Source organism: Chanodichthys erythropterus, chromosome 2, assembly GCF_024489055.1.
Source record: "Chanodichthys erythropterus isolate Z2021 chromosome 2, ASM2448905v1, whole genome shotgun sequence".
Lineage (NCBI taxonomy): Eukaryota > Metazoa > Chordata > Actinopteri > Cypriniformes > Xenocyprididae > Chanodichthys > Chanodichthys erythropterus.
In genome coordinates this window covers 38799784-38825863 of record NC_090222.1, presented here as the reverse complement: position 1 = coordinate 38825863, position 26080 = coordinate 38799784, and the positions used below count along the sequence as shown (strand labels likewise).

Here is a 26080-nt window from a genome sequence, read left to right as displayed (position 1 = left end):
AGCCTAGTAGATACACATGCACAGACATAAAACATACATAAAACAAAATTTAAATATATACAGTATATATTTATACAGTAGCATGTCAAATCGATGGAGAGGAATGAGATTTTGGGCTACATTGATAAATAGCGCAGTGAAATGTCAGCAGAGCCCTCATATGACCCTGAAACAGAAATCTATCAGTGTAAAACTGTCCATCAGCAAACCCTTCTCGTGTTATTGGAATTGTACTGGACTGTAAAATAAATGCCCCCATTTTGAGCAATATGAGATTTTTTTTTCTTTCAAATCCATTTTTCACTTGAGCACAGGCCTGCTGATGGCTATACTTGGTGGAGAAGAAAATAACAGTTGCCAATCTGTTGCCACTACAGAAGTTGTGCTGTGAAATACGTGTTTAAAGAGTAAAAGCTGGAGCACACTGCAGTGTAAGTACACTACTGTTCTTCTCTTGTACCTGAGCAGCACTTCAAGCATTTGGAGAGTGGGATGAGGCCATTATTTTTTAATTAGATTTCCTTTTTTTATTCCTGAATTTAATGCAGAAGATGCAATTTGGTCATGTAAAAATTCAATAGGCAAAACAGATGGATTATAGCTGAGGAGCGTCACTTTGCAACAGCAATGCATTTTCTGTTACCATCTAACAGGCTCAACAAAAGCAAATAATCATACTGGAAAGTTTTTCAGTTTTAATTTATTTCAGAGAATCATGACTTTGGCTCCAATGTGCTACTGCTCTCTGCTGGACAAACATTATACTGCATCCCTCTAAAATCTATTCTTTAGTTTAAGATGTCAAACCAAAAAAAGAAATGCTTAATATCATTGCATTACATAACACAATATAAAAGTTTGTTTCATTTATTTTTTAATAAATACTGTTCACATATTGTGCCACTTTATATAAAACATGTGAAACATGTCCACAGTATATACAAATTTGATTTCAAAAAAGTTGGGACACTGTACAAATTGGGAATGCAATAAATTACAAATCTCATACACATATATTTTATTCACAATAGAATATAGATAACATATCAAATGTTGAAAGTGAGACATTTTGAAATGTCATGCCAAATATTGGCTCATTTTCGATTTCATGCGAGCTACATTTTCCAAAAAAGTTGGGACAGGTAGCAATAAGAGGCCGGAAAAGTTAAATGTACATATAAGGAACAGCTGGAGGACCAATTTGCAACTTATTAGGTCAATTGGCAACATGATTGGGTATAAAAAGAGCCTCTCAGAGTGGCAGTGTCTCTCAGAAGTCAAGATGGGCAGAGGATCACCAATTCCCCCAATGCTGCGGCCAAAAATAGTGGAGCAATATCAGAAAGGAGTTTCTCAGAGAAAAATTGCAAAGAGTTTGAAGTTATCATCATCTACAGTGCATAATATCATCCAAAGATTCAGAGAATCTGGAACAATCTCTGTGCGTAAGGGTCAAGGCCGGAAAACCATACTGGATGCCCGTGATCTTCGGGCCCTTAGACGGCACTGCATCACATACAGGAATGCTACTGTAATGGAAATCACAACATGGGCTCAGGAATACTTCCAGAAAACATTGTCGGTGAACACAATCCACCATGCCATTTGGTCAAAAAAGAAGCCATATCTAAACATGATCCAGAAGCGCAGGCGTTTTCTCTGGGCCAAGGCTCATTTAAAATGGACTGTGGCAAAGTGGAAAACTGTTCTGTGGTCAGACGAATCAAAATTTGAAGTTCTTTTTGGAAAACTGGGACGCCATGTCATCCGGACTAAAGAGGACAAGGACAACCCAAGTTGTTATCAGCGCTCAGTTCAGAAGCCTGCATCTCTGATGGTGTGGGGTTGCATGAGTGCGTGTGGCATGGGCAGCTTACACATCTGGAAAGGCACCATCAATGCTGAAAGGTATATCCAAGTTCTAGAACAACATATGCTCCCATCCAGACGTCGTCTCTTTCAGGGAAGACCTTGCATTTTCCAACATGACAATGCCAGACCACATACTGCATCAATTACAACATCATGGCTGCGTAGAAGAAGGATCCGGGTACTGAAATGGCCAGCCTGCAGTCCAGATCTTTAACCCATAGAAAACATTTGGCACATCATAAAGAGGAAGATGCGACAAAGAAGACTTAAGACAGTTGAGCAACTAGAAGCCTGTATTAGAAGTACAAGAATGGGACAACATTCCTATTCCTAAACTTGAGCAACTTGTCTCCTCAGTCCCCAGACGTTTGCAGACTGTTATTAAAAGAAGAGGGGATGCCACACAGTGGTAAACATGGCCTTGTCCCAACTTTTTTGAGATGTGTTGATGCCACGAAATTTAAAATCAACTTATTTTTCCCTTAAAATGATACATTTTCTCAGTTTAAACATTTGATATGTCATCTATGTTGTATTCTGAATAAAATATTGAAATTTGAAACTTCCACATCATTGCATTCTGTTTTTTGTATTTGTATTGCATTTGTACAGTGTCCCAACTTTTTTGGAATCGGGTTTGTAGTTAATGCAATAAACTACACATGTTTAATTAAAAATTTAATATTTTAACCTATATTTGTGAATGCCATGCATTTTTGCAGATGTCACTTGCTTTGATATTTTATATTTCCAATGAAATAGGCAGTAGTACCACTTCAATTTACCTTGAACTTTTATTAGATAAGAAAAGCCTTGATAAATAAAGTTCTTATATTGAAATCACATTTTATCTTTAATCAAACAAACATATTGCAGGTAACCATACATATTGGAATTCACTTTATATATTGAAATCACTTTACCTTAAACACTGGAATCCATCAAAACTGAAAATTGAAAATAATGCAAATATCCCTCTTTCACACTCACCAGAGCAGAAATGAGATGCTCCGTCACGCCAACAGCACATAAAAAGCCATTTCAAAGCAAACAAACGTCCGCCTGGATAAAATAATAGTTTTACTCAGAAGGCTTTACTGAAACAATCATGAATCAGAGACACTTTCAGGACAAAAAGTTAAAAATCTCAGTGTCACTGCAACCCCCCATATTTCATCACTACATCTGTCACTTTCACTGTGGATTCTTTGGTAAATCAATCGTATTTTGGCGCAAACAGACTTTTAGGATATGGACTCGACAGTAATGCAACAACATGTCAGTAACTGAGTTCATTCTAATGCCTGATCTGATATTAATGATTCATGTACAGTCAGATGATCTTTGTCTGTGTGTCAGTAAATCAAACTAATGACTAAATGCTCAACTTCACCTTGTTTCTCTTAGTAGGATGAAAATGGTGAATAAATTATATATAGAAAGCGATCAAATTACGCTCCCTTTAAAATCGCTGGAGCTGTCAATCAAACAGTGTGAGTTTATCAGTGACTGAGTTCTGAAATCTCTTAGTTGTATCATGTTTGCACTGTTAGTTATGATGAAAGCATTCGTTAGTGTGCAGAAATTGAGATGTAATGCACAGATCTACATGTAATGCTATAATCAACACTTTTCATGATTAGTTAACCTTGAGAGCTGTAATAGTAAAAACAAGGTAAAAGTTCTCGAGAGAATAATACTGAGCTAATTCATATGCAAAGATGTCAGCCAATCACAGCAGTGGGCGTTTACACTGAAGTCTCACAGAAGACACGCCCCTTAAAACAGAGCGTTCAAATCAGAGGGATAAAATCAGGGTAGGAAAAATGCCTTTTATTTCTAAATTATGAAAATTTTTAATGTAAAGCATACTAACATTATAAGTGCACCCTAGGAAACATTATAAAACAATGCAGTTCATGACTGCTTTAAAGTAATGTGTAAACTACTGTCAAGATTTTAGAAAGACTGCACTTTAAAACCTGAAAGCTCAACATGACTGACAGGGAGAAAGTGCCTCAAACTCATGTGATTGGCCAAACTATAATGTCAGATCAACTATAATGTTGTTGTTTTGTGAGCTTTACAGAGTCTCGTTCTGTCACAGACAGGTGTGATTTCTCAGGACACCTCTTTCACTGATATCTGTCAGACAGTATAAGGACATTTTCTACAAGCTGATCCATAAAAAACTCCCTTCCAGCACTTTTATGTTGGAGTTGTTTGGGGGAGGCATTATCTCATAAAATCAAGTAACAGTGACAGCAGTGACAGATTCATTCCTCCCAAGAGACAACAGAGCAAAGTCTCCTTGTAAGAATCTTTCATTTCTCTTTCCAAAGAGCCACATTACCCTCAAAGCCTGCTTTCATCCTTCAGAACAGAGGTGTAGAAACAAGCTCCTGCTGATGTGTTTGTCCTGAGTTCTGCTCTGTCTTTTGTAGTTCAAGTGCTCGTCGTCACTCAATCAAAGCCTGTGCACCAGTCAAAATGATATTGAGAATGTGAGGTTACAATTTAATTTTGGCGAACTGAATTTGAATTGAAGTAGCAAAACAGAGCTGTAAGTGCAAATAAGAATTTAAGGAAGTACAATTAAAATGGAATGAATTCAATTAAGTATTATCAATGTATTAATTATTTTTAAATAATGTTTTTTTTTTTTTTGCAATACATTTTTCACTATAATTTACCCTTAAATTTGCTATTCAATACATAACATATGGACTACTTCCAGGTTATATTCATAATTCATGTTTGAAATAATATTAAGGTTTATATATATATATATATATATATATATATATATATATATATATATATATATATATATATATATATATATATATATATATATATATATATATATATATATATTTATTTATTTTTTTTTCTTAAATTAATTATATATATATTTACAATATTTATGATACAGTATATTTATTAATTTATATATAGAAATATTAAAAATTATATATATATATATATATATATATATATATATATATATATATATATATATATATATATATATATATAAAATTTACATATATATGTATATATATATGTAATTTTTAATATTTCTATATATAAATTAATAAATATATTGCATCATAAATATTGTAAATATATATATATATATATATATATATATATATATATATATATATATATATATATATATATATAATACAATTGGTTTATCAATTTATTTATATGAATTATTTATATTTATATGAATTCATTAAATAAATGAATATATTATAAATATTATATATATAATTAATTTAAATGACATATACAGACATAATTTGAATGAATTACACACATACACACACAGACACACACACACACATATATATAAATTCATTATTCATACATATATATATATATATATATATATAAATAAATAAAATGTAGATAGATAGATAGATAGATAGATAGATAGATAGATAGATAGATAGATAGATAGATAGATAGATAGATAGATAGATAGATAGATAGATAGATAGATAGATAGATAGATAGATAGATAGATAGATAGATAGATAGATAGATAGATAGATAGATAGATAGATAGATAGATAGATAGATAGATATAAATTTTTTCCTTCAAATTTCTATGTTAATATTTATCTTTATATCTTAAAGTTATCTGAAAACCATGTAGTGGACAGGGAGAAAGTGCCTCAAACTCATGTGATTGGCTAAACAATAATGTCAGATTGTTGTTGACATTATTAACTAACACATTTCCTCTGTTGAATTTCTTCAGATTGCAATACAGTGAATTCCTCTTCCTGTCATTTCAATTAAGCGTCCAGTGAGATGTGGCCAATTCAGATTTACACTAATTTCAGAGCCATTTCTTTAAATTCTGAATTCTGCTCAACCCCGGCCTGCGGTGCAGATGATCTTGAAGTCGCCCTCACCTCAGAGAGCAGATGTGACATCAGTCTGACAGTGCTGTAGACGGGTGTGTAACACGCTGACACGGGCAGACCTTCTGAGAGCCTCATGACTCAATCACAGCGGCTAAACCTGCAATATAAAGGAGCATACAAGAGGAATCAGACATTGACGGTGTAAGAGCGCCACCTTGTGTTTCAAACACATAATAAAACCATTTCAATTTGAATCCCTATCTACCTTTTTCCCATACCGCCCATAATGCTTCGCATGAATTAAGGGAGTAACTTCCGTTGTAAACAATCAGTGAAAGTTTCGCTCTATGAATACAATAATAAGCATTTTCAAAAACTGGGTACATTGAAATGACCTTATTCCACTAACCCTTCAACCATCGAACATTAAAAGATTACTATTACAACAGACCATGAATAACCCCAAAAGCTCAATTATTTATGGATGTGTTAAATATCATTAAATATCCTATTTTTTGGACAATGAACGACACTATTTATTGAACAATTGATATTGCTTTTGCCATTGTTTTATCAAATCAAAACGCTGGTCAAATCACTGTAATGCACAGCCTCCTCGAGTGCTTGTTATTCCCACAGTGATTTCTCATTAAGCATTACTCGTGGTTCCAGACACACTGACTCCAGCGCAGGTAAATGCATCTGTGCCACTGCAAACTAACAAAACCATACAAGATGATTGTAATACTCATTAATGTACTCTTTATGGCTTTGTTCAGTCATTACACAAAGTAAATATTTAAACATTTTTTACACCGTAAAGCCAGTGTATTGTGAAAGGCAGGCATTTTCCTTTGTCCGTAGGGTCTGGAACAATCTCAAATGAGCACATTACCCGCAAAACGCCTCAGGAGACTTTCTTAATACAGGTCTCTTTGTACATGACTGAACACATAAGCCCCATGAAATTCGCTCTCTGGTATTTTTAATAGAAACATGGGCGTTCTTATTTTGGCAGAGGTTTATGGCTGGAGTTGAGGAGGGCGCATGTTAAAATAAATATCAAGCACATGGCTTTGTTTGAGAGAAATAAAAGATGATGTCCATTAATTGCTGCCTGCTTTGTTCGTCATTTCCATACGTTCACTAATAAAGTTTACAGAAGCTGTGTGTACTTTTGCAATGGCTGATGTTTAATGGCCCTCTGGGAATTCATCCATAAAACCCACTGCTAATTTACACTGTTCAGTTTGTCCTCTTCTCACCCAGCCGCCAATCTGAGACCTTCCTCACGAAGGCGTGTCTAATAAAAGCCGGTGCTGTAATAGTTTGCCAGTATCAGTGTGTCAATGATGGAGGTGAACAGGCCTTTGAGTTCCACTGACCTAGCAGATTTACAAGGAACTGTATGGAAATGTATCTCACCATCATGTCCATGATCCAAACATGCAACTTTCTTTGCTCCGTGGGACATAAAAGGAGATATTTTGCAGAATGTCGATCTGCTCTTTTCTATAGAACAAATGCATGTCGACAAATGCATGCTCCTAAAAAGACAAAAAAGAAACAACATCACAAATGCATGCTCCTAAAAAGACAAAAAAGAAACAACATCACAAATGCATGCTCCTAAAAGGACAAAAAAATCATCATAAATGTGGTCTATGTAATTAATGCACTATATTCAATATCTGAAGTCATATGATAACTCTGTGAGAAAAAGACTGAATTGTAAGCTGTAAATTCTTCCCTTTATTCTGCATTACGTACATCAAACCAGACACACCTTTAAGTGTCATGATTAAATATGCATTGCAAATGAGATTTGAGTGCAAAGGCGAAGTGATTTTCAGTGAGTTATTAAAATTCTGTTCAGATTTTTTAAAAACATGCTGGTATATCCGGGGTTAGTATATATATATATATATATATATATATATATATATATATATATATATATATATATATATATATATATATATATATATATATATATATAAATAAATGGATATATATTAAAGGGTGAAGGGGCGGTTACTTGAATACATTTAAAATAGAACATTTTAAACTATTTCTTAAAAAAGAAGAAATAAAATACATAATGATATGTTAACCTTTTTCCTCATCTGTTACCACTGGTGTTCCTCAAGGCTCTGTCTTAGGCCCTCTTTTATTTACGTCTTGGGTCAAATTTTTAGGAAATTTGTTATTAATTTCCACTGCTATTTGGATGACACTCAGCTCTATTTGTCCTTCAAGCCCTCCAATAGAATTTAATTTTGCTATATTGTGACTAAATCGATTTCTATATTTTGACTAATTATTGTGTTATTGTAACAATTTCTATATTGTGATAGCTGATTCGATATTGTGACTAAATCCACTGATAATATACAGTGGCGATCAAATGTCTGACATCACATTCAAAATCAAAATCCTTTTTTTCCCCTTTCTTATAAAAACAAAGAAACATTATTACCTAAAATAGTCAAATAAGCAAATGAGAAACAACATTTTCCTGTTCTGTTACCACTGGTGTTCCTCAAGGCTCTGTCTTAGGCCCTCTTTTATTTACCTCTTGGTCAAATTTTAAGGAAATTTGGTATTCATTTCCACTGCAGATGACACTCAGCTCTATTTGTCCTCCAATCCTTTATTTTAAAGGGTTAGTTCACCCAAAAATTAAAATAATGTCATTAATTACTCACCCTCATGCCGTTCCACACCCATAAGACCTTCGTTCATCTTCAGAACACAAATTAAGATATTTTTGATGAAATCCGATGGCTCCGTGAGGCCTCCATATAGGGAGCAATGACATTTCCTCTCTCAAGATCCATTAACGTACTAAAAACATATTTAAATCAGTTCATGTGAGTACGTTGGTTCAATATTAATATTATAAAGCGATGAGAATATTTTTGGCAAATAATTTCGCAAAAAAAAAACAAAATAATGACTTATATAGTAATGGCTGATTTCAAAATGGCTGTTTCAGGAAGCTTCGGAGCGTTATGAATCAGCGTATCGAATCATGATTCAGAGCGCCAAAGTCACGTGATTTCAGCAGTTTGCCAGTTTGACACACGACCTGAATCATGATTCGACACAAAACATTCATAACGCTCCGAATCTTCCTGAAGCAGTGTTTCATTATTTTGTTTTTCTGGCGAAAATATTTGCCAAAAATATTCTTGTCACTTTATAATATTAATATTGAACCACTGTACTCACATGATCTGATTTAAATATGTTTTTAGTACATTAATGGATCTTGAGAGAGGAAATGTCATTGGTTTTTTTGTACAGTTTTAAGTACACAGAAATCTCTTTTCGGGGTGTATATGTGCAGCGGGGGAGACAAACTGCATGGGAGATGGGACTGAAGGACTGAAGGGAAGGGGAGTCGCTGCGGCTAGCGTTTACACCCTCCATTAGCATGACAAAGGCACTCAGCACAGAGTGTGGCCCTGACCTTCAGCCCTGACAGGGTGTGAGAGAGGAAGTGCTGAGACTGAAGCCTCCTCCATTCTCACAGACACACGGGTCCCCGGCTGCCCTTCGCCGCCTGCCTGCCATATTATCATGCTGATCTGATGGACGCCCCTGAGCAATACAAAGCCATAGAGCAACAGAGCAAGACACGATTTCATCATTCAACAGGCCTCAAGTGGCTACGGCAATGAAAAGCACACTGTAAATACAGTCATTTCACATGCTGCAGGTCATTATTATGCAATCGTCTGGAAATCCAGGCGCTTGAAATTGATTTAGTCACAATATAGCAAAATGAAATCCTAGCTAGCTTACTAACAGAAAATGACAGATTTTTGCAGGCTATCAGATGAAGATTTTTTAGAGATGTCTGATAATATACAGTGGAAACCAAATGCCTGAGATCCTTTTTTTCATTCTTATTAAAACATTATGACCTAAAATAGTCAAATTTCCTCATCTGTTACCACTGGTGTTCCTCAAGGCTCTGTCTTAGGCCCTCTTATTTACCTTTTGGTCAAATTTTTAGGAAATTTGGTATTCATTTCCACTGCAGATGACACTCAGCTCTATTTGTCCTTCAAGGCTAACTCTATTCTTTCTTCTTCTTCTCTCTTGGACTCTATAGATTAGATCAAATTCTAGTTCTTGTGCAATTTTCTCAAGCTAAATACCGATAAAACTGAAGTTCTTCTGGGCGGCTACTTGGATACTTTTAAAATAGAAAATTTTAAACTATATGTGAAAAATAAAAAAATAAAAAATACAGAATGATATGTAAAAATTAGAGTATAATGTATAAACAAATGCACTGATGTTTTGTTTCTGTTTTATTTATCTAATTGAACAATGAACGCCTAAAATAGCAACATGTTCTCCAACCAATACGCCTATATAGGTCGTTTGTCACTTCCCTGAACTACGACCCATAGGAGCGTTTGCTAAGGTTGCACCCCTATCGACAACAGGACACTTTTATTTTAATGCATTGTTCCCTTTTATCTGCGTCATATTTTGGGTTTTGCGTAGCTCAATTGGCAGAGCATTGCTATATATAACAATATGCAATCATGTGATCATGTTCGATCCCAGAGAACGCATGTGATCATAAAGTGTATGTGCACAATAAATCATGAAGGGTAGGTTTAGGGGTGGGATAGGTGTAGTCGTTAATAAAAATAAAAATTATTTTTGCTAAATGGAAATAGGACAAATGGTGTAAAAAGTCCACATATTGCATTTAAATGAACATGCATTTTGATTGGTAACGACAGTCATACGTCATTTCACGACAACAGACGTATCACGACGCGGTCATTATTTTTATGCCAGCTAGAGGGCGCATGACTTTAAAACGTATATATAGGTCGTAATAAGTTGGTTGAAAAACTACCTATAGGGTTGTTGTTTTTTTTTGGGGGCGGGGACAGTCTCTAAAATAGTCAAATAAGCAAATGACCAACATCATATTCCTCATCTGTTACCACTGGTGTTCCTCAAGGCTCTGTCTTAGGCACTCTTTTATATACCTTTTGGTCAAATTTTTAGGAAATTTGGTATTAATTTCCACTGCTATGCAGATGACACTCAGCTCTATTTGACCTTCAAGCCAAACTCTTCTTTACAGTCCAAGAGGGAAGAAGATAGATTAGATCAAATCCTGAGATTCTTCTTGTTGGCACTAAATCCAATTTGGAAAAATGCGACAGCTTTTCACTTACTATTAATAATTCCATAATTTCCCCATCTTCTCAGGTTAAGAGTTTTGGTGTCATCCTTGATAGCTTGTCTTTTGAAGGGTGAATGGGCGGCTACTTGGATACATTTATAACAGAACCTTTTAAACTATATGTGAAAAAAATAAAACACAGAATGATATGTAAAACTAAGAGTATAATGTATAAACAAATGCACTGATGTTTTGTTTCTTTATCTAATTGAACAATTTAACCCTAAAATAGTCAAATAAGCAAATGAGAAACATCATATTCCTCATCTGTTACCACTGGTGTTCCTCAAGGCTCTGTCTTAGGCCCTCTTTTATTTACTTCTTGGTCAAATTTTTAGGAAATTTGGTATTAATTTCCACTGCAGATGACACTCAGCTCTATTTGTCCTTCAAGCCAAACTCTACTCTTCTTTCTTCATCTCTTGGATTGTTTAGATTAGAACAAATCTGGTTTTCATGCAGTTTTCTCAAGCTAAATACAGATAAAACTGAGATTCTTCTTGTTGTCACTAAATCCAATTTGGCAAAATGCGACATCTTTTCACTTACTATTAATAATTCCATAATGTCCCCATCTTCTCAGGTTAAGAGTTTGGGTGTCATCCTTGATAGTAGCTTGTCTTTTGAAACATGTTAATAATGTCACTCGGTCCACATATTTCCACTTACAGAACATCAATCATCAATCCATTGCTTTTCACTTTAAAGCTCTTGCACCCTCATATCTCTCTGAATTGCTTCACATTTATACTCCTACCCGCTCTCTTAGATCTTCCTCAGCTGTTTCCCTTGTTACACCTGGTGTTGTGTTTTGAAAGGCGCCTCTCAATAAAATACATCATTATTATCATTATTATTTGTTCAGAAAGTCTTGCTTCCATTGAAGCTCAAGATGCTCATCTCAAATCATGCTGGAGAACATGATCATCATGTTTAGTGTAATGGTGCTGTCATTAAAGCGAAATGTCCGTACCGTTCAGAGCAGCTTGTTTGTTTTCTTCTCAGGTTGCTCTTTTTCAGCTTGTAAATCCCTGCAAAGACAAAGATGACTCTGAGCCAAATGAAATGGACAGAAAGTGACATGAAATGATGGACATATAAAAGAATGAAAATGTGTTTTTGTGTCTTTTCATACTAAATCCTTATCATTAGTAAAATTACACCCTATGGGTTCAATGCCAATAAACAATCTTTATTTTTTAATAGCATATATGGTCCGTTAATTGATAAATTCATTACAAATATATAGCAGAATTTATCATATAAAGTAACCATGGTATCAACCATGGTAAATTTGTGTTAGTGATAAAGTAAAATCTCTTTTCAACCAGCATGAGAACTCACAATTCAGAAGCTCCCAGACATAAATATGAAATACACTTTATGCATAATGCACTTTATCCACACATAACAGTAAGAAGACTGTATCTAATCGGACTGTGTGCAATAATTGGGACTCCTGGGCAATAATAATTTGGACTGTGTACTTTTATTTATTTATTTGGGCAATAACTTTTTAACTGTGCATTCTTAGTTATTTATCTATCTGGGCATCCATCTATCAGGGCAATAATTCATTTTAACTGTGTGTATTTATTTATATGTTCTTAAATATATAAATCTACTTTAATTGTGTTGCATATTGGATTGCTCTAAACTGAATTTCATTGTATTAAATATGCAATGACAATAATAAAGACCTGACCAATTAAATGTGACAAAAGAATTAATTAAAATATAAAAATGCCAAAAAAGTGTAATATTGTTTCCAATACTATTAGTAACATCAATATTATTTACTAATATGCTATTAATTATAAATGCAATTATCATATAAAGTAACCATGGTATTCCAACCGAATCGACCATGGTAAATATGCAATAGTACAGTCAACTTGTTTAGTTTATTTAGTGATGAATGTGAAGTTACCTCAGTTTTACAACAATAACCATGTTATCAGGCACGTGCACAGGTAGGGCTCAACCTGTGCAGAGCACATGCCCTTTTTGTCCTTACACTCCGAAGTGCCCTTTTTTTGGGAGGTGTTTTATTTAATTTATTTATTTTCTTGAATAAATAATGGTATTGGTCACCCTTTACGTCTGTATGTCTGATTTACAAATATATTTAGCCTAATAAAGGTATTAAAAAGAGCTTGTGACAAAATCATTTTGGATCCGCTCAAACTAACTGTCAGTCATACCTCTTAACTCCGCCCCCTGAGTGCGCTAACTGAAGTTCCACAGCAGAGCAGCTGAACGTCATGCAACGGTAAATAAATATCATCTTGTTGTTTGAATAAGTAGGCTACAACGTTGTCTTTACGAAAGAAATATTGGTATGTCTATAAAGTTTCACATTTTATGCATTTGAGGCCTGAGACCGGTGGCGGAGAGATAGGGAGGGGGCTAACTTAAGCATTTGCCTTCTAAGTTAGTCATAGCGAATAGCCTACAAATAGCCTTAAATAGGCTGTGCATACAGTACAGTAGTATTATGTTACATCTTTTATAAGATAGCCAAAAACTGAGCGCTCATAACCTATTGATGATGACGTAGCACGTAGCCTAGATCATTTTTTTAATCTAGTATTGTATACTCCCCGCTCGTCTTCACATGTAACATAGTAAAACCTGGTTTTACTACAGTAATGTTGTAGTAACTAAAAAACATTACAGAATCGTCAGGTCACTGTGCTTATTTATATTTTATCATGCAGAGTGTACTAATGTGTGTGTATTAATGTGTTGAGAGGGACATCCCTGGATCACAGTGAAGTCAAACATCTTCAAACACATGGCTCACACAAGATTGCTGTTGTAATTATTTTTAAAGAAGCCCTGAAACCCTGTGTATATATATATATATATATATATATATATATATATATATATATATATATATATATATATATATATATGTGTGTGTGTATATATACACATATATATATATATATATATATATATATATATACACACATATATATATATATATATATATATATATACACATATATATATGTATATATATATATATATATACATATATATATATATATACATATATATATATATATGTATATATATATATATATATATATATATATATATATATATATATATATATATATATATGTATATATATATGTATATATGGGGGGGGGTGCCCTTTTTCAGTTTCAGCACATGCCCCTCAAAAGGTCTGTGCACGGCCCTGCATGTTATGTAGGAGAAATTATACCCTATGGATTCAATGCCAATAAACAGTCTCTATTTTTGAATAGTGCATTTGGTCCATTAACTTATAAATCCATTACAAATATATAGGCTAAAACAGCATTTATCATAACCATGGTATTCTAACCAAATTGACCATGGTAAATTTGTGTTAGTGATGAAGTAAAATCACAATTAAATGTGACAAAAGAATTAATTAAAATATAAAAATGCCAAAAAGTAATATTGTTTCCAATACTATTAGTAACATTAATATTATTTACTAATATGCTATTAATTGTTGGTAAAATCAGACTAAAATAATATGCAATAGTACAGTCTGTGATGAATGTGAAGTTAGTCAGTTTTACAACAATAACAATGTTATTTAGAAGGAAATTACTGCATTTTTGTTTTCATTTTCAAGATTTTCATTTTACATGTCATTAAATTAGTGACGAAGCCTCTTTATTAGAGTGATATCTACATTTGTGAGGAAACAACAATTTCACACTCACACACGGGCGCGAAAGCGAACGCGCTGCGCGTGCACAACCGAGGCGAGAGCGCGCGTAGAGGCGGTCCGGCTGCTTCAGTTTCTGTAATCGCTTTTTTTCTGCTACCTTCAGTTAAATAGCGACGAGACGAGAACGAGCGGACGGCCCGACTCTGACTACACGGTATCATCCAGGAAAAGCGAATCGGGACGCCACATCGACGGCCGCTCGGCAGGTAAATATCGTCGCATGTCCGTCAGAGCCCTTCGACCGTGCGTGAAAAGTCGCTAAATGTCCCGCGAAAGTGGTTGTTTTTTGCCCCTGAGTGTGCGGGGATGTGCGGGACGAGCCTTCTCCTTTGTGCCGAGCAGTTGCTCATCGTGGTCATCACGGGTGAATCGTTGCATGTTTTTTTCCCTCACGTTTTTCCCAGGCTTTGGAAAATATCCCCGCGTAAGCTCGACGGGGCTCGACGGGTGCGTTTGATCGGCGTATTTTGTGCGGGGTCGCGAAGCGCTCGCGGCCTCCCGCATAAATAGACGCTCCTACATAACGCGCATCGCGCGTGCAGCTGCGGCAGCCGCAGGGTTTCTGCGTTTGCAGCGCAGTCTGACAGCCAGGTGCTCAATGATTCCTTTAATGCCCTTCACATTGTAGTATATACTGTCAGTGAGGCACCTATGTGCACTTAAAATGGAGAAAGCCCTTGATATTGTGGTGACAGCCTTTTTGGGGTGTTCTGTTAGATGGAAAAAGTGTGTGTGTGCGTGACTTATATATATTAAGTACATATTATTTATATATATATATATATTTGTATTTTTCAGTAAAATATATACCCCTAAATGTTTGTGGACCTAAAATGTTATCCTTATATTGCACTTTGGTGGTGCCTTATGTAAATATTACTAAATGTTTTTATGTATATGCAGATTATGCACAGCACAAAACATACAAATCCACATTACGCTACGTTGGTGCTTGTTTCCGCTATGGAATAAAAAATGTAAAAGATAATAGCAATGTTATCTCTCAATTCTGACTCTTTTCTTACAATTGCAGTTTACATCTTGCAATTTTGCCTTTTTATCTCACAATTCTGACTTTTTTCTTATAATTGCAGTTTACATCTTGCAATTTTGTCTTTTTATCCCACAATTCTCTTTTTTCTTACAATTGCACAGTTTACATCTTGCAATTTTGCCTGTTTCTTACAATTCTAACTTTTATAACTCGCCATTGCAAGTTTATATAACGCAATTCTGAAAAAAAAATAGAATTGTGAGATAAAAAGTCGCGATTACCTTTTTTAACTTTTTATCCAGTGGCGTAAACAAGCTTCCATAATTTACAGCAAATGTGTACTTTGGGATTCCAAAAATAAACACCTAAAAATACTTATTTGGAATAGTTATTTGTGCACAGTAACACCATAAACGTGCATTAAAGTAAATGGGGTCAATTTTCATTTCTTGTTTAATTTCTGCATACTTAAAATGTTGAATACATAATAAATTTGGGCCCAATGCTACTTTACAGTGTGTATACTAAAGCACTGAGTTGCGTTTCTTGCAGCATTGTGAAAGTTTGTGTGGATCTTGTGAGGTTTAGCCTTTTAATTTCTGTCCAGATCTTAAGCATTAAGATACATTACCCCTGAATGAGTGAACCAGGGACTAAAGGTCGCTAAACAGAATCTGAGACTCACACATTGATGTGATTTATCAGTGACTGTAATGAAACACGCTCCGTTTGAAGTGAAATAACTCAAGCAGGACTGTAAACGGAGAGTATTGTGGCTAAAAGACTGTATTTGGACTCGGAGCTATTAACTCTCTGGCATGACTGCGTGTGCGCTGCAATTTAAATGTTTTATGACTCATTTCCCACATTATCACAAAACGAGTTGACCCGTAAAATCCACTCTCAGAAGTGTTAATACCTTCCTGTTGATGTATCTGTGATCATTTACGACTTGGATCTAAAAAGAGGTGACCTAACTCTGAGTTTATCCCATGAACACCCGGCCTGGCAACTTGGGCATCTTTGAAGCGAGGTCTCTCTATTCTCCACACCATGCATCTTTTATGTTCGTTTAAATGCTGAGCTGAGAGCGCAGGTTCCATAGGTATTTATTAGCTGGACTCATGTGGCTTTTAAAGCCTGTGATCAGAGGGTTTTCCTTGCTGCTGCATCTCCTGATAACATCAGAAAGAATTTCTCCTCATCGTTAGAAAAGAGCCGCATCGCCCTCACAGATCAGATAAACATCTAAATCATGATTTGACTGTGATCAAATGTCTGGGAGAAAATACTAGAGTATTATTTCATTTCGGTGCTCTTCCTGTGACTGTACAGGAAATGCCTGCTTTAAATTCCTCCTGAATGAAAAGCGGGGCCACGTTATGGTGACCGTCTTAATCTAACTACAAGGATGTCTATGTATAATGCTGTTTGCATCTGCTTTAACTTTGTAATTTGATGTATTTCTGAGTGAAACAGGAAATTCAATGATGGTTTTATCTGCTGTGAATCAACTGTATTGTGAAAAGTGGTTGATGCATTTCAATATTTGCATGACATACTTATTTGTGCACAATAAGACCAGAAACATGCATTGTTTCTGCAGTTTTTAAAATGAAAGCAGGCCTGATTCATGAAATGAATCTGTCTTGTGTAAATTGTTGCAAAGACAACATAATGATTTTATTCTTTTTAGCAATTCTGTTTTGTGGGATTTAAGCACAATTCATTTTCATCTTCCACAGACTGGTTTTTATAAATCTGAAAACTTAAATCTGCCTTTTTCACTTGTAGTTTGAAATCCACACTGTTTTAAACATGAAGCCCCAGAAACGAGCATTAAGAAAGTGCAACTTTCTTTCTTACAATTGCGAGTTTACATCTCGTAATTCTGCCTTTTTTCTCACAATTCTGACTTTATAATTTGCAATTACAAGATTATCACACAATTTTGAAAAAAAGTTCATAATTGTGGGATATAAAGTCGCAATTACCTTTTTTTTCCGAAGTGAATTGATTTCACTTTGAGAAAAACAAAAATAGTTTGCAAAACCATTGTTGCATTTAATTGAATGTGATATGTTTTTATGAATGATTGACACAGAAAGTCATTGTTTTTAATGTTTTGTGGGATTCTTTTGAGTAGGGATGCATTGATATAAAAAATTTGGCTGATACCGATAACCGATAATTCTTTATATTTGAAAGCCGATATATCGGCCGATAAATCTAAATCAAAATGTTTATATAATTTTTGAGAGCCTGATTACAAAAACAAAAGTCCCATTAAAACCCATGTCCCATGCACACAATTTTATGTAGCCTATATGACAGATTTGCACTGCACATGTTGCATTTGACTGTATTTACATTTTTTGAAGTGATTTCAATCATATTTCAAGCCATTCAAAACCAAATGCGGACATCTGAAGTGTCTCAGCTGAAGGAAATAATCCATTATTTATTGGCTTTGATATATCAGCCAAATTTTCTTATCAGGCTGATAACGATAAGAATATATATCGGCCAGTACCAATATGGTGACTGATATATCGTGCATCCCTAATTTTGAAATGTGCTGTTTTATGTAGTTTATTAATTACAGCTCAGACTTCTAAAATTAGTATTATAGAGTAACAGACCTCTGATTAAGAGTTAATCCGATTCCCCTGCCTCTGTTCCAGTTTAAAATCACTGTTTTATTGTTCAGCGGCGCAGCTGGAATTAAGACAACTATTGACTTCATACCCCAGTGACTTCACCCGGCAGTCTGCTAATGTAATCGTGTATGAATCCTGTTTGCACAGGGCCAAGATGTCTAGTGAGGTGCAGAGACCAGATGATAGCCCCAGCACCAGCGGAGGGAGTTCAGATATCGAGCAGCGGGAGACGGCACCTCCTCAGCAGGAGCGCGATTTGGTTGCGCCCAAGAAGAAGGAGACCAAGATCTCCAGTAAAACTGCAGCCAAACTCTCCACCAGTGCCAAGAGGTAACGCTCTGTCTCTTTGTTTGAGTGGTTAAAAAATTATTGTTTTGCTTTAGGTCAGAACACATTTCTCGATACTTGAGTCACTTTTTCAAAACCCTTCACACAGTTCTCCTAACCAACATTCAGCTTGGTAGTTAATTTCACATTCAAAATGCACCAACACAAATCATATCAAGTCATTTTTCAGAGGAAACTTGTCACCCAACAGACACACTTGAAAAAACACGAACAACAGGTCGTATTACACAATGTTTTCGTTTGTAAACAAGATTTACAGCTCTGTTCATAATTCACTGCATTATATGACACATGGTACATGCTTTGCGTTTTAGTACAAAATTATCTCTAACAAAATATATAATTATAATTATTTATAACAAAATTGCAAGCCCATTCACACCAAGGATGATAACTATAAACGATAAAGATTTAGTTATAAAAATTGTATAAAAGATGAGCAGAGTCCACACCACAACTATAACAATAACAGCCCAGAGAAACAATATCATTGGAATCACTTTCAGAACAATTTTTCCAGTGGATGAATGATAAACTCATTGACAGCCAATCAGAATCCATCCTGTTTTGAAGAGCTTGAGCATTTAAAGTGACTGGCGACAAAACTGCAGCACTTATAATAATTAGAACGCAGAATTTTTAGAACTTTGCAGAAATATGCCTGAAATATGAAGACAAATGTTGTACAAACTTATCTTAAACACATCCTATATATTCAGAAATAATATAAAATAAGAAAATGCTAAATATTTCTTAGCCATAAAGTAATAGCAATAAATAACACCAGTAATAGGATATTATTAACAGCAAATGCTTTGTAAAAACAGAAAGCAACAGCAGCTTCCAGCCTGTCACCATCATGCAAACATGAAATATTAAAACAGGTTTACAGGTTCTTGCATTCCATTGCACTATTTGTCCTATTGTTTTTATGTCTGGCGGACATGTTTGGGTGTTGCACTTGTGTCTCGTGTCTTTTGCATTCTAAAAACACGGCGATCAAGTAAAAAAAAAAAAGCTCTACTCACGTTTAATAACTTTGCTTTTTGTTTCTCATTCCACTGCCTGAGTCTCATTTTTATAACGCAATAACTTTATAAAATATGTGTTCTACGTTCATAGAGCGTCACGTGAGAGCGGTTAATCAGGCGCGCCGGCGCTACCATCATGAAGTCGGATCATTTTCTTATCCTGATACGGTTATCATTGCTGTATTGTTAACATGTCTAATTGTAACGCTTGCTAACATTTTAATCCAAAATCCGATTTTTTTTTTTTTTAATTATTTAAAAAATAATAAATTCAAGGCAAAACGTTAAATTCGAATTAATCAAAAAAATCGCCCAGCCCTGGTTATCATTCTATGTTCTTCTAATGATAACTATAAGGATAACAATATTTGCATCAACAGGAATGATAACAGTCTGTTTATTCTAAGCTTGAGCGCTGAGGTTTCAAAGTGTGAACAACATGTTTTTGCTGTTCTTGTTGCATTTACACATCTTTAACCAGCAGATGTCCTCAGCATGCTGTTTGGAGTGAATAGCTAGTGTAATATAGTGTCAATAGTAGTCAATATAGTGGAATAAAAACAACACCTAGTTTTTTCACTGCAACTTCAAAGGAAGCAAGACAATGTTGTCGAAACTAACGCTGGATATCTGAGGTCATTTTGTGTTACGCTGTTTGCTAGCCTAGCATAATGATCTCATCGTTAATACTTTATTTATTCCGAGGGTACAACCGATTGTTTTCCATATATCCATTTTCTTTATAGTATCCTTGAAAAGGGGGTTTGACTTGTCAAACAGTGATGGACCTCGGCGATCAAACAATGTTGTCCGCCATTTTCAATGCGCGAGTCCTTAAATTAGAATGGATTCTGATTGGCTGTCAGTGTTTTATCGTTCAACAGCTGGGAAAAAAATAATTCTGAAAGTAATCCCGATGATATCATTTCTCTATATCATTATGGTTATAGCTGTGGTGTGGACAGCGCTATTATTTTATATTTAAAATGATTTTTAGAACTATATCTTTATCGTTATCCTTATAATAGCGGGCCTTAACGCCGGAGTAAGTGTTCAGCTACATCTAATAATTTTGATTTGTTTGATTTCATTTTTTAGATTTGGAATATATTTCAATATGGTATTACTGTAGAAATGTATGCAAATAGTTTTTTTTTTTTTTTTTATTATGTTAGGGTTTGAACGTTAACAGTTTTTAAAAGAGTATGTAAAAGTGCAAATTGGCCTGTCGGTACGTAGAGTGTGTTTGAATGCAAAAAAAATTAATGTCTCCATTGAATGAATTTTGTGCCAAAGCAGCGATAAACAATCCACAGTTTAGCCCACTTAGACTTCTGTTGTGCTCACGATGTAAAAGTGAAGAAATTGGTCCTAGCAATTGTAAAAAAAAAAAAAAAACTAGGTAGTGACCCAACAGCACCATAATTGTTTCTTAAGCAACTGAAATGAAACATTTATGGTCCAACAACATCTGAAGTTATTAACATGAACCTGTATTTAATGTAGTCTTGTTTTGTTAATGGTTTTGAGGATGATGTCATGTCACACAACCCGTCCATCTTGGCATTGCTCTAGTTTGGCTCAAGTGTGCCAGAAGATCTGTGGATTTGATTAGATACATGGCTTTTGTTAATTAACAAAAGATTGGAAGTGCTTTCTCCTTCTTTTTAAAAGTTGATAAGCTTATTTATTTCACTAACCAATAACTATACATGATTATATGGTTAGTTTTCAGTGATATAAAAGACCCACCAGTTGAGATGCATTGGTCTATCTTGTAAGAAAATTCTCTTTTGCAGATGTGCAAAACCTTTCAATGTCAAAGCTTTCATCTTGCAGACAAAATAACATGTTTTGATGCTTTTACACCAAAGGGATCTCTGAGTAAGAATGTTATGTGTTTTTGCAGAAGATTGGAGCAGGTGACTAGCGCACTTCAATGCACTTCTATTGTTCTCTACACTCATTTCCACATTCATTCTGTGAACGGGCCTTGCTGGCAAGGCTGTAGATTCTCTGAAGGCCCGACTGCAGTACGATGGCATTATGCAATCAGTTGAGCAAAGCTTTGCTGGGACACAGTGCTTTTTATAACAGTGACTGCAGCATCCTGTTCCGTCTGCTTCTGAGTGCATATCAAGATCCAAACATTCCCACTTGGACTGCGGATGGATTTTGTTTGAGCTTGATGTTACACAAGAAGCCTCAGGGTTCAGACGTCGACATCAAAGGTGTTTGTTCATGAAAGCCGTGTTGATGTTTTGGGCCTAAGAATTAAAACAATTAGCTTGTGTGGAGATGAGAATCGACTCAGACTCCACCGAACGACTGTGGTTTGTTAAAGCAATAGTTCACCCAAAAATGAGAATTATTCACCCTAATGTCTTTCCAAAGCTGTATGATGCTATATTTAATTCGATTTTTTTTTTTTTTTTTTTTTTTTTTTAGTGTTTATGCAATTATAGATGCAAACTATTGTTACTTCTGAGGAAAAAAAGAATGTATGTAAGCAATTACAATATGAAAAGAAAAGAAAACTTTTATATATATATATATATATAGATAGATAGATAGATAGATAGATAGATAGATAGATAGATAGATAGATAGATAGATAGATAGATAGATAGATAGATAGATAGATAGATAGATAGATAGATAGATAGATAGATATTATATACCACACTCTTAAGGAATCTGTCAAAAACTTGTTTAAAACTAAAATCTAAAACATTTTATTGTTATTTATTAGGCAAATAACAGACTGAAACAACTAAATACTCTTTATTCACAAATAACCAAAATTTACATATTTTATTTTTATTTTTAGCCTTGATGAATCGTCATTGATGAATAAGGTTTTTAAAAGAGTAAAAAAAAAACATTGATTTAATTTTGAAATTTTATTAAGTTTTAACAATGAAAGTGTGGTTTTTCTTACTTAATTATCACTGCTTTTGTCATTTATTTTTCCCAAGATGGACAAAATTTGTCCCAAAAAAGTCATTGTTTAACCAAAATTTCGGTTTTACCGAATGACGATATTTTCAAACAATGCTAACAGGCTGATAGCTAGCTAGCAAACATTTTATATTTAGTACAAGTTTTTAAAATATTTCAACATTTTCCATGTTTTATAGCGGTTGCACCGAATGACTTGATGTTTCGGGACATGCGTATGAGCGAAAACATGAATTTTTCAGATAGTTAAGAGAGAGTTAGTTACTTTGCTTCATGACCATGTGGTCCTTTGTAGGTGTCTGAATGATGTCACATCCTGTCACATGATATTGACCACATGACTTCATGATCCAAAATGATCCCTTTATATTGGTTACTCCGAATGACATCAATGAAATTAATTTTTCCGGAACGACAAAGCAACGACTTCTACACATAATTTTAATACCATTTTGCACTATGTTGATATATGGTGTTATAAAATCAATCCAGAATAAAAAATATATACATTTATTACATTATAAGATATTTTAATCACAAATGAAATGGCTGTATTGGCCTTTGGACGGTTAAACCGAATGACCTTTTGACACTTCAAAATCTGTAAAATACCTTTTATATGTAGCAAAATATAATTAAAACCTTTTGGATTCAATAAAAGAGATCTAGTTGTACTGCCTTACATGCTTTGGATGTCATATCTTTGTTTTTTGTTATTATTAAAGCCTTTGGACATAAAAATGACCACTGACCCGATAACAGCTTGTATTCTTTCTGGCATTGTTTTTATGTACTTTTCCACAGTCTCTGTTGTTATATTGGCTTCCAATTAATTTCTAGTTGTTTCAAAAGACTTGCTTTTAATGAAACTTTTGTGCAGTCTATCTTTGAATCTATTAAATCCCAACAATAATTATATTTTCGTATTAGAAAAACTACTGTGACTAAACAGCTTACACATACTGCTGTGGATTAACCATTACAGAAACATAAATGATTCTAGTTTAGGGCAGCTGTGGCACAAACCTTACATTGGGTGCTGGTCTAATAAATTTAAACACTATATATAAAAATCTTATCTTAATTCCTGAGCCTAGTTTTAAACAGTAGGTGTATTACAGTTACTGTATTGACATTTATTCATGCACAGCAGTTACTTTTTGTCTGGTGTCGCAAATCAGTTTAACGTCTGAACAACTTACTCTTATTGCTGCTTTTTAATGATATAGTGCGGCTTAAACACCCACAAACAGCAACCCACTACTCATGGTTGATATTTTGATGATGTATGGTTTCCTGTCGAAGGAAACGTGTGTTTAAGTAACTGGCATCGTCGCAGTCACTCTGTGTGTGTGTGTGTGTGTGTGTCACTTTTTCTGGAAATGAAAAACCGCTTGATTTCACACATCTTTGCTCTTTTTGACCTCGGAGATAACAACAGGTATCACTCGCAGAAAATGCCAGGAACATTCAGACTTGAAGTGCATTTGGAAAATTGTGAAATCTATTAGGCCAGCTGCTTGCAGAAAAATTGCTTTTAAATGCAGTTAAATACGCTATACAGGGAATTGAAATTCCGGTTTAACCTGATGTTAGGCATTCTTGACAAGACAAGTAATGTAGGAGTTCAGTTCGCACGCATTATGATGATTTTATGTAAATGCAGCTGTCACTATCTGAATTTCGCGAGTTGCAAAATGTGGTTGTCGCTCTCGTAAATACTGACTGTGTACAGAATAAAATTAAGCAGTCAAAAAAGAGGATTGACAACCTTGTGCACATGGCCTTCTGATAACCGCTGAATAAATGAATGCTTTCTTGTGTTACAGGATTCAGAAGGAGCTTGCAGAAATCACACTTGACCCTCCACCGAACTGCAGGTAAGCATGTGGTGTTTCTAAACGGGCTGCTCTTTGTGCTGGCCTCCGCTGGAGAGAGAGAAGTGGGGGAGGAGATAATGGCCGAGAGAGGATAATGGTTATTGTGTGTTGATGAGGCTGTCAGGCGCGCGAGTGAGAAGAGAGCCGCCACATGTGCCGCCGCGGGGATGAGTGACTTGGGCTCCCTGGGGGCCGCGGAGGAAAAGCTGCACCGTAATAAAGCACATAACTGGAACTGACACTGGCATTGATTGCCCTCATGTTTGTATCAAGAGAATAATTACCCACTAGCCCTTGCATTCAGAGACTAAATTTCAGAGCGATCCTGAAAAGCGTCACGTGAGAGACTGGATAATACCTTTGTATTGCCCGGATCTATTTAGATTAAGATCTCGCTGGCATTTTGGATGACTTCCAGGGCATTGATATGCAGTTCCTAAGGTGTTTTAAGTGGTTTTAGTTGTGGTTATGTTTTTTTTTTTTTTTTTTTTTTTTTTAAGGGGAGATATAATGCCCCTTTTACACAAGATGTAATATAAGTCCCCAGAATGTGTCTGTGAAGTTTCAGCTCATAAAACCCCACAAATCATTTATTATAGCTTGTCAAATTTGCCCCTATTTGGGTGTGAGCAAAAACACGCCATTTTTGTGTGTCGCTTTAAATGCAAATGAGCTCCGCTTTCCAGAAGAGGGCGGAGCTTTAACAGCTCAACAACAACAAAGCTGGAGAATCTCACGCAGCCAAAATGAGGATTGTCAGTAACGGTGTTCAGCCTTACATTGTTCAAACCGGAGTCGACACTGATGGAGAGACTCAGGAAGAAGTTACAACTTTTAGACGTTTCTGAATGGTTAGTGGATAAATTGATGTAGTTGCTGTGGAGTTGATTCTAGGGCCCTAAGAATCTCAGAATCCAGTCATAAAAATGGAATTTACTACATAACGCGGAATGTCACGGAATTTGTCACATTTTTGACGAATGAATTAAAAGCAGGTCAGTACACTTAAATTAAATCGCGATATAGACTAGTGACTGAATATTAAACCGCAAAAAGACTATTTAAACATGAATCCTGCATGCCTGTGTGCCTCTGAAATGAATGAAGCGCAGTTTCATTTACCTCACACCGCCTCACACACAATCGCGCGGGTGCACGCACACTGAAGCACGTGCGACGCTCGCGGTGTTTTCGTCCTCTGTCGTCTCACTATATGAACGCACAAATTCATCTCCAGAGCTGCTCTGAAAGTCACTTCATCAGCATTTAACTGTTTCGTTTGAGAAAACTACCATCATAAACACAGAGAAACTCAAAGCTCTAAGCAAATCGTCAAAATAAATGTTCGATTTAACTTGACAGAAACATTACTGTTGTACAGTAGAATTTAGATAAATTTAATAATAAATTATTAAAATATATTTTTAAACAATCTCAGTGATTCTTCCATGTTTTAATTTTAACAGTAAAGCTCTGTTGTGCAG

At 35.0% G+C, this 26080-nt stretch overlaps 2 protein-coding genes across 17 annotated transcripts in view; one reads left to right on the top strand and one right to left on the bottom strand.

Annotated features, from left to right (window-relative positions):
- The window catches only part of znf385d (zinc finger protein 385D), a 235096-nt gene that overhangs the window by 160476 nt on the left and 48540 nt on the right, over window positions 1–26080 (bottom strand). For 14 of the 16 annotated variants that reach the window (XM_067412024.1, XM_067412043.1, XM_067412001.1 and 11 more), the window contains 5 exons: window positions 11954–12011; window positions 7182–7303; window positions 5805–5913; window positions 4226–4346; window positions 2863–2934 (listed from right to left, as the gene is read on the bottom strand). The gene's annotated coding sequence lies outside the window, so the exon portion shown is untranslated. The remainder of the gene's footprint in view (window positions 1–2862; window positions 2935–4225; window positions 4347–5804; window positions 5914–7181; window positions 7304–11953; window positions 12012–26080) is intronic. The other 2 variants (XM_067412062.1, XM_067412118.1) reach the window with 1 other exon arrangement.
- Window positions 14777–26080, top strand: part of ube2e2 (ubiquitin-conjugating enzyme E2E 2) — a 39773-nt gene continuing 28469 nt past the window's right edge. The window contains exons 1-3 of the mRNA XM_067412196.1: window positions 14777–14928; window positions 18524–18706; window positions 24546–24596. Of these exons, the coding sequence (XP_067268297.1) occupies window positions 18531–18706; window positions 24546–24596 (227 nt within the window). The 5' untranslated portion in view covers window positions 14777–14928; window positions 18524–18530. The remainder of the gene's footprint in view (window positions 14929–18523; window positions 18707–24545; window positions 24597–26080) is intronic.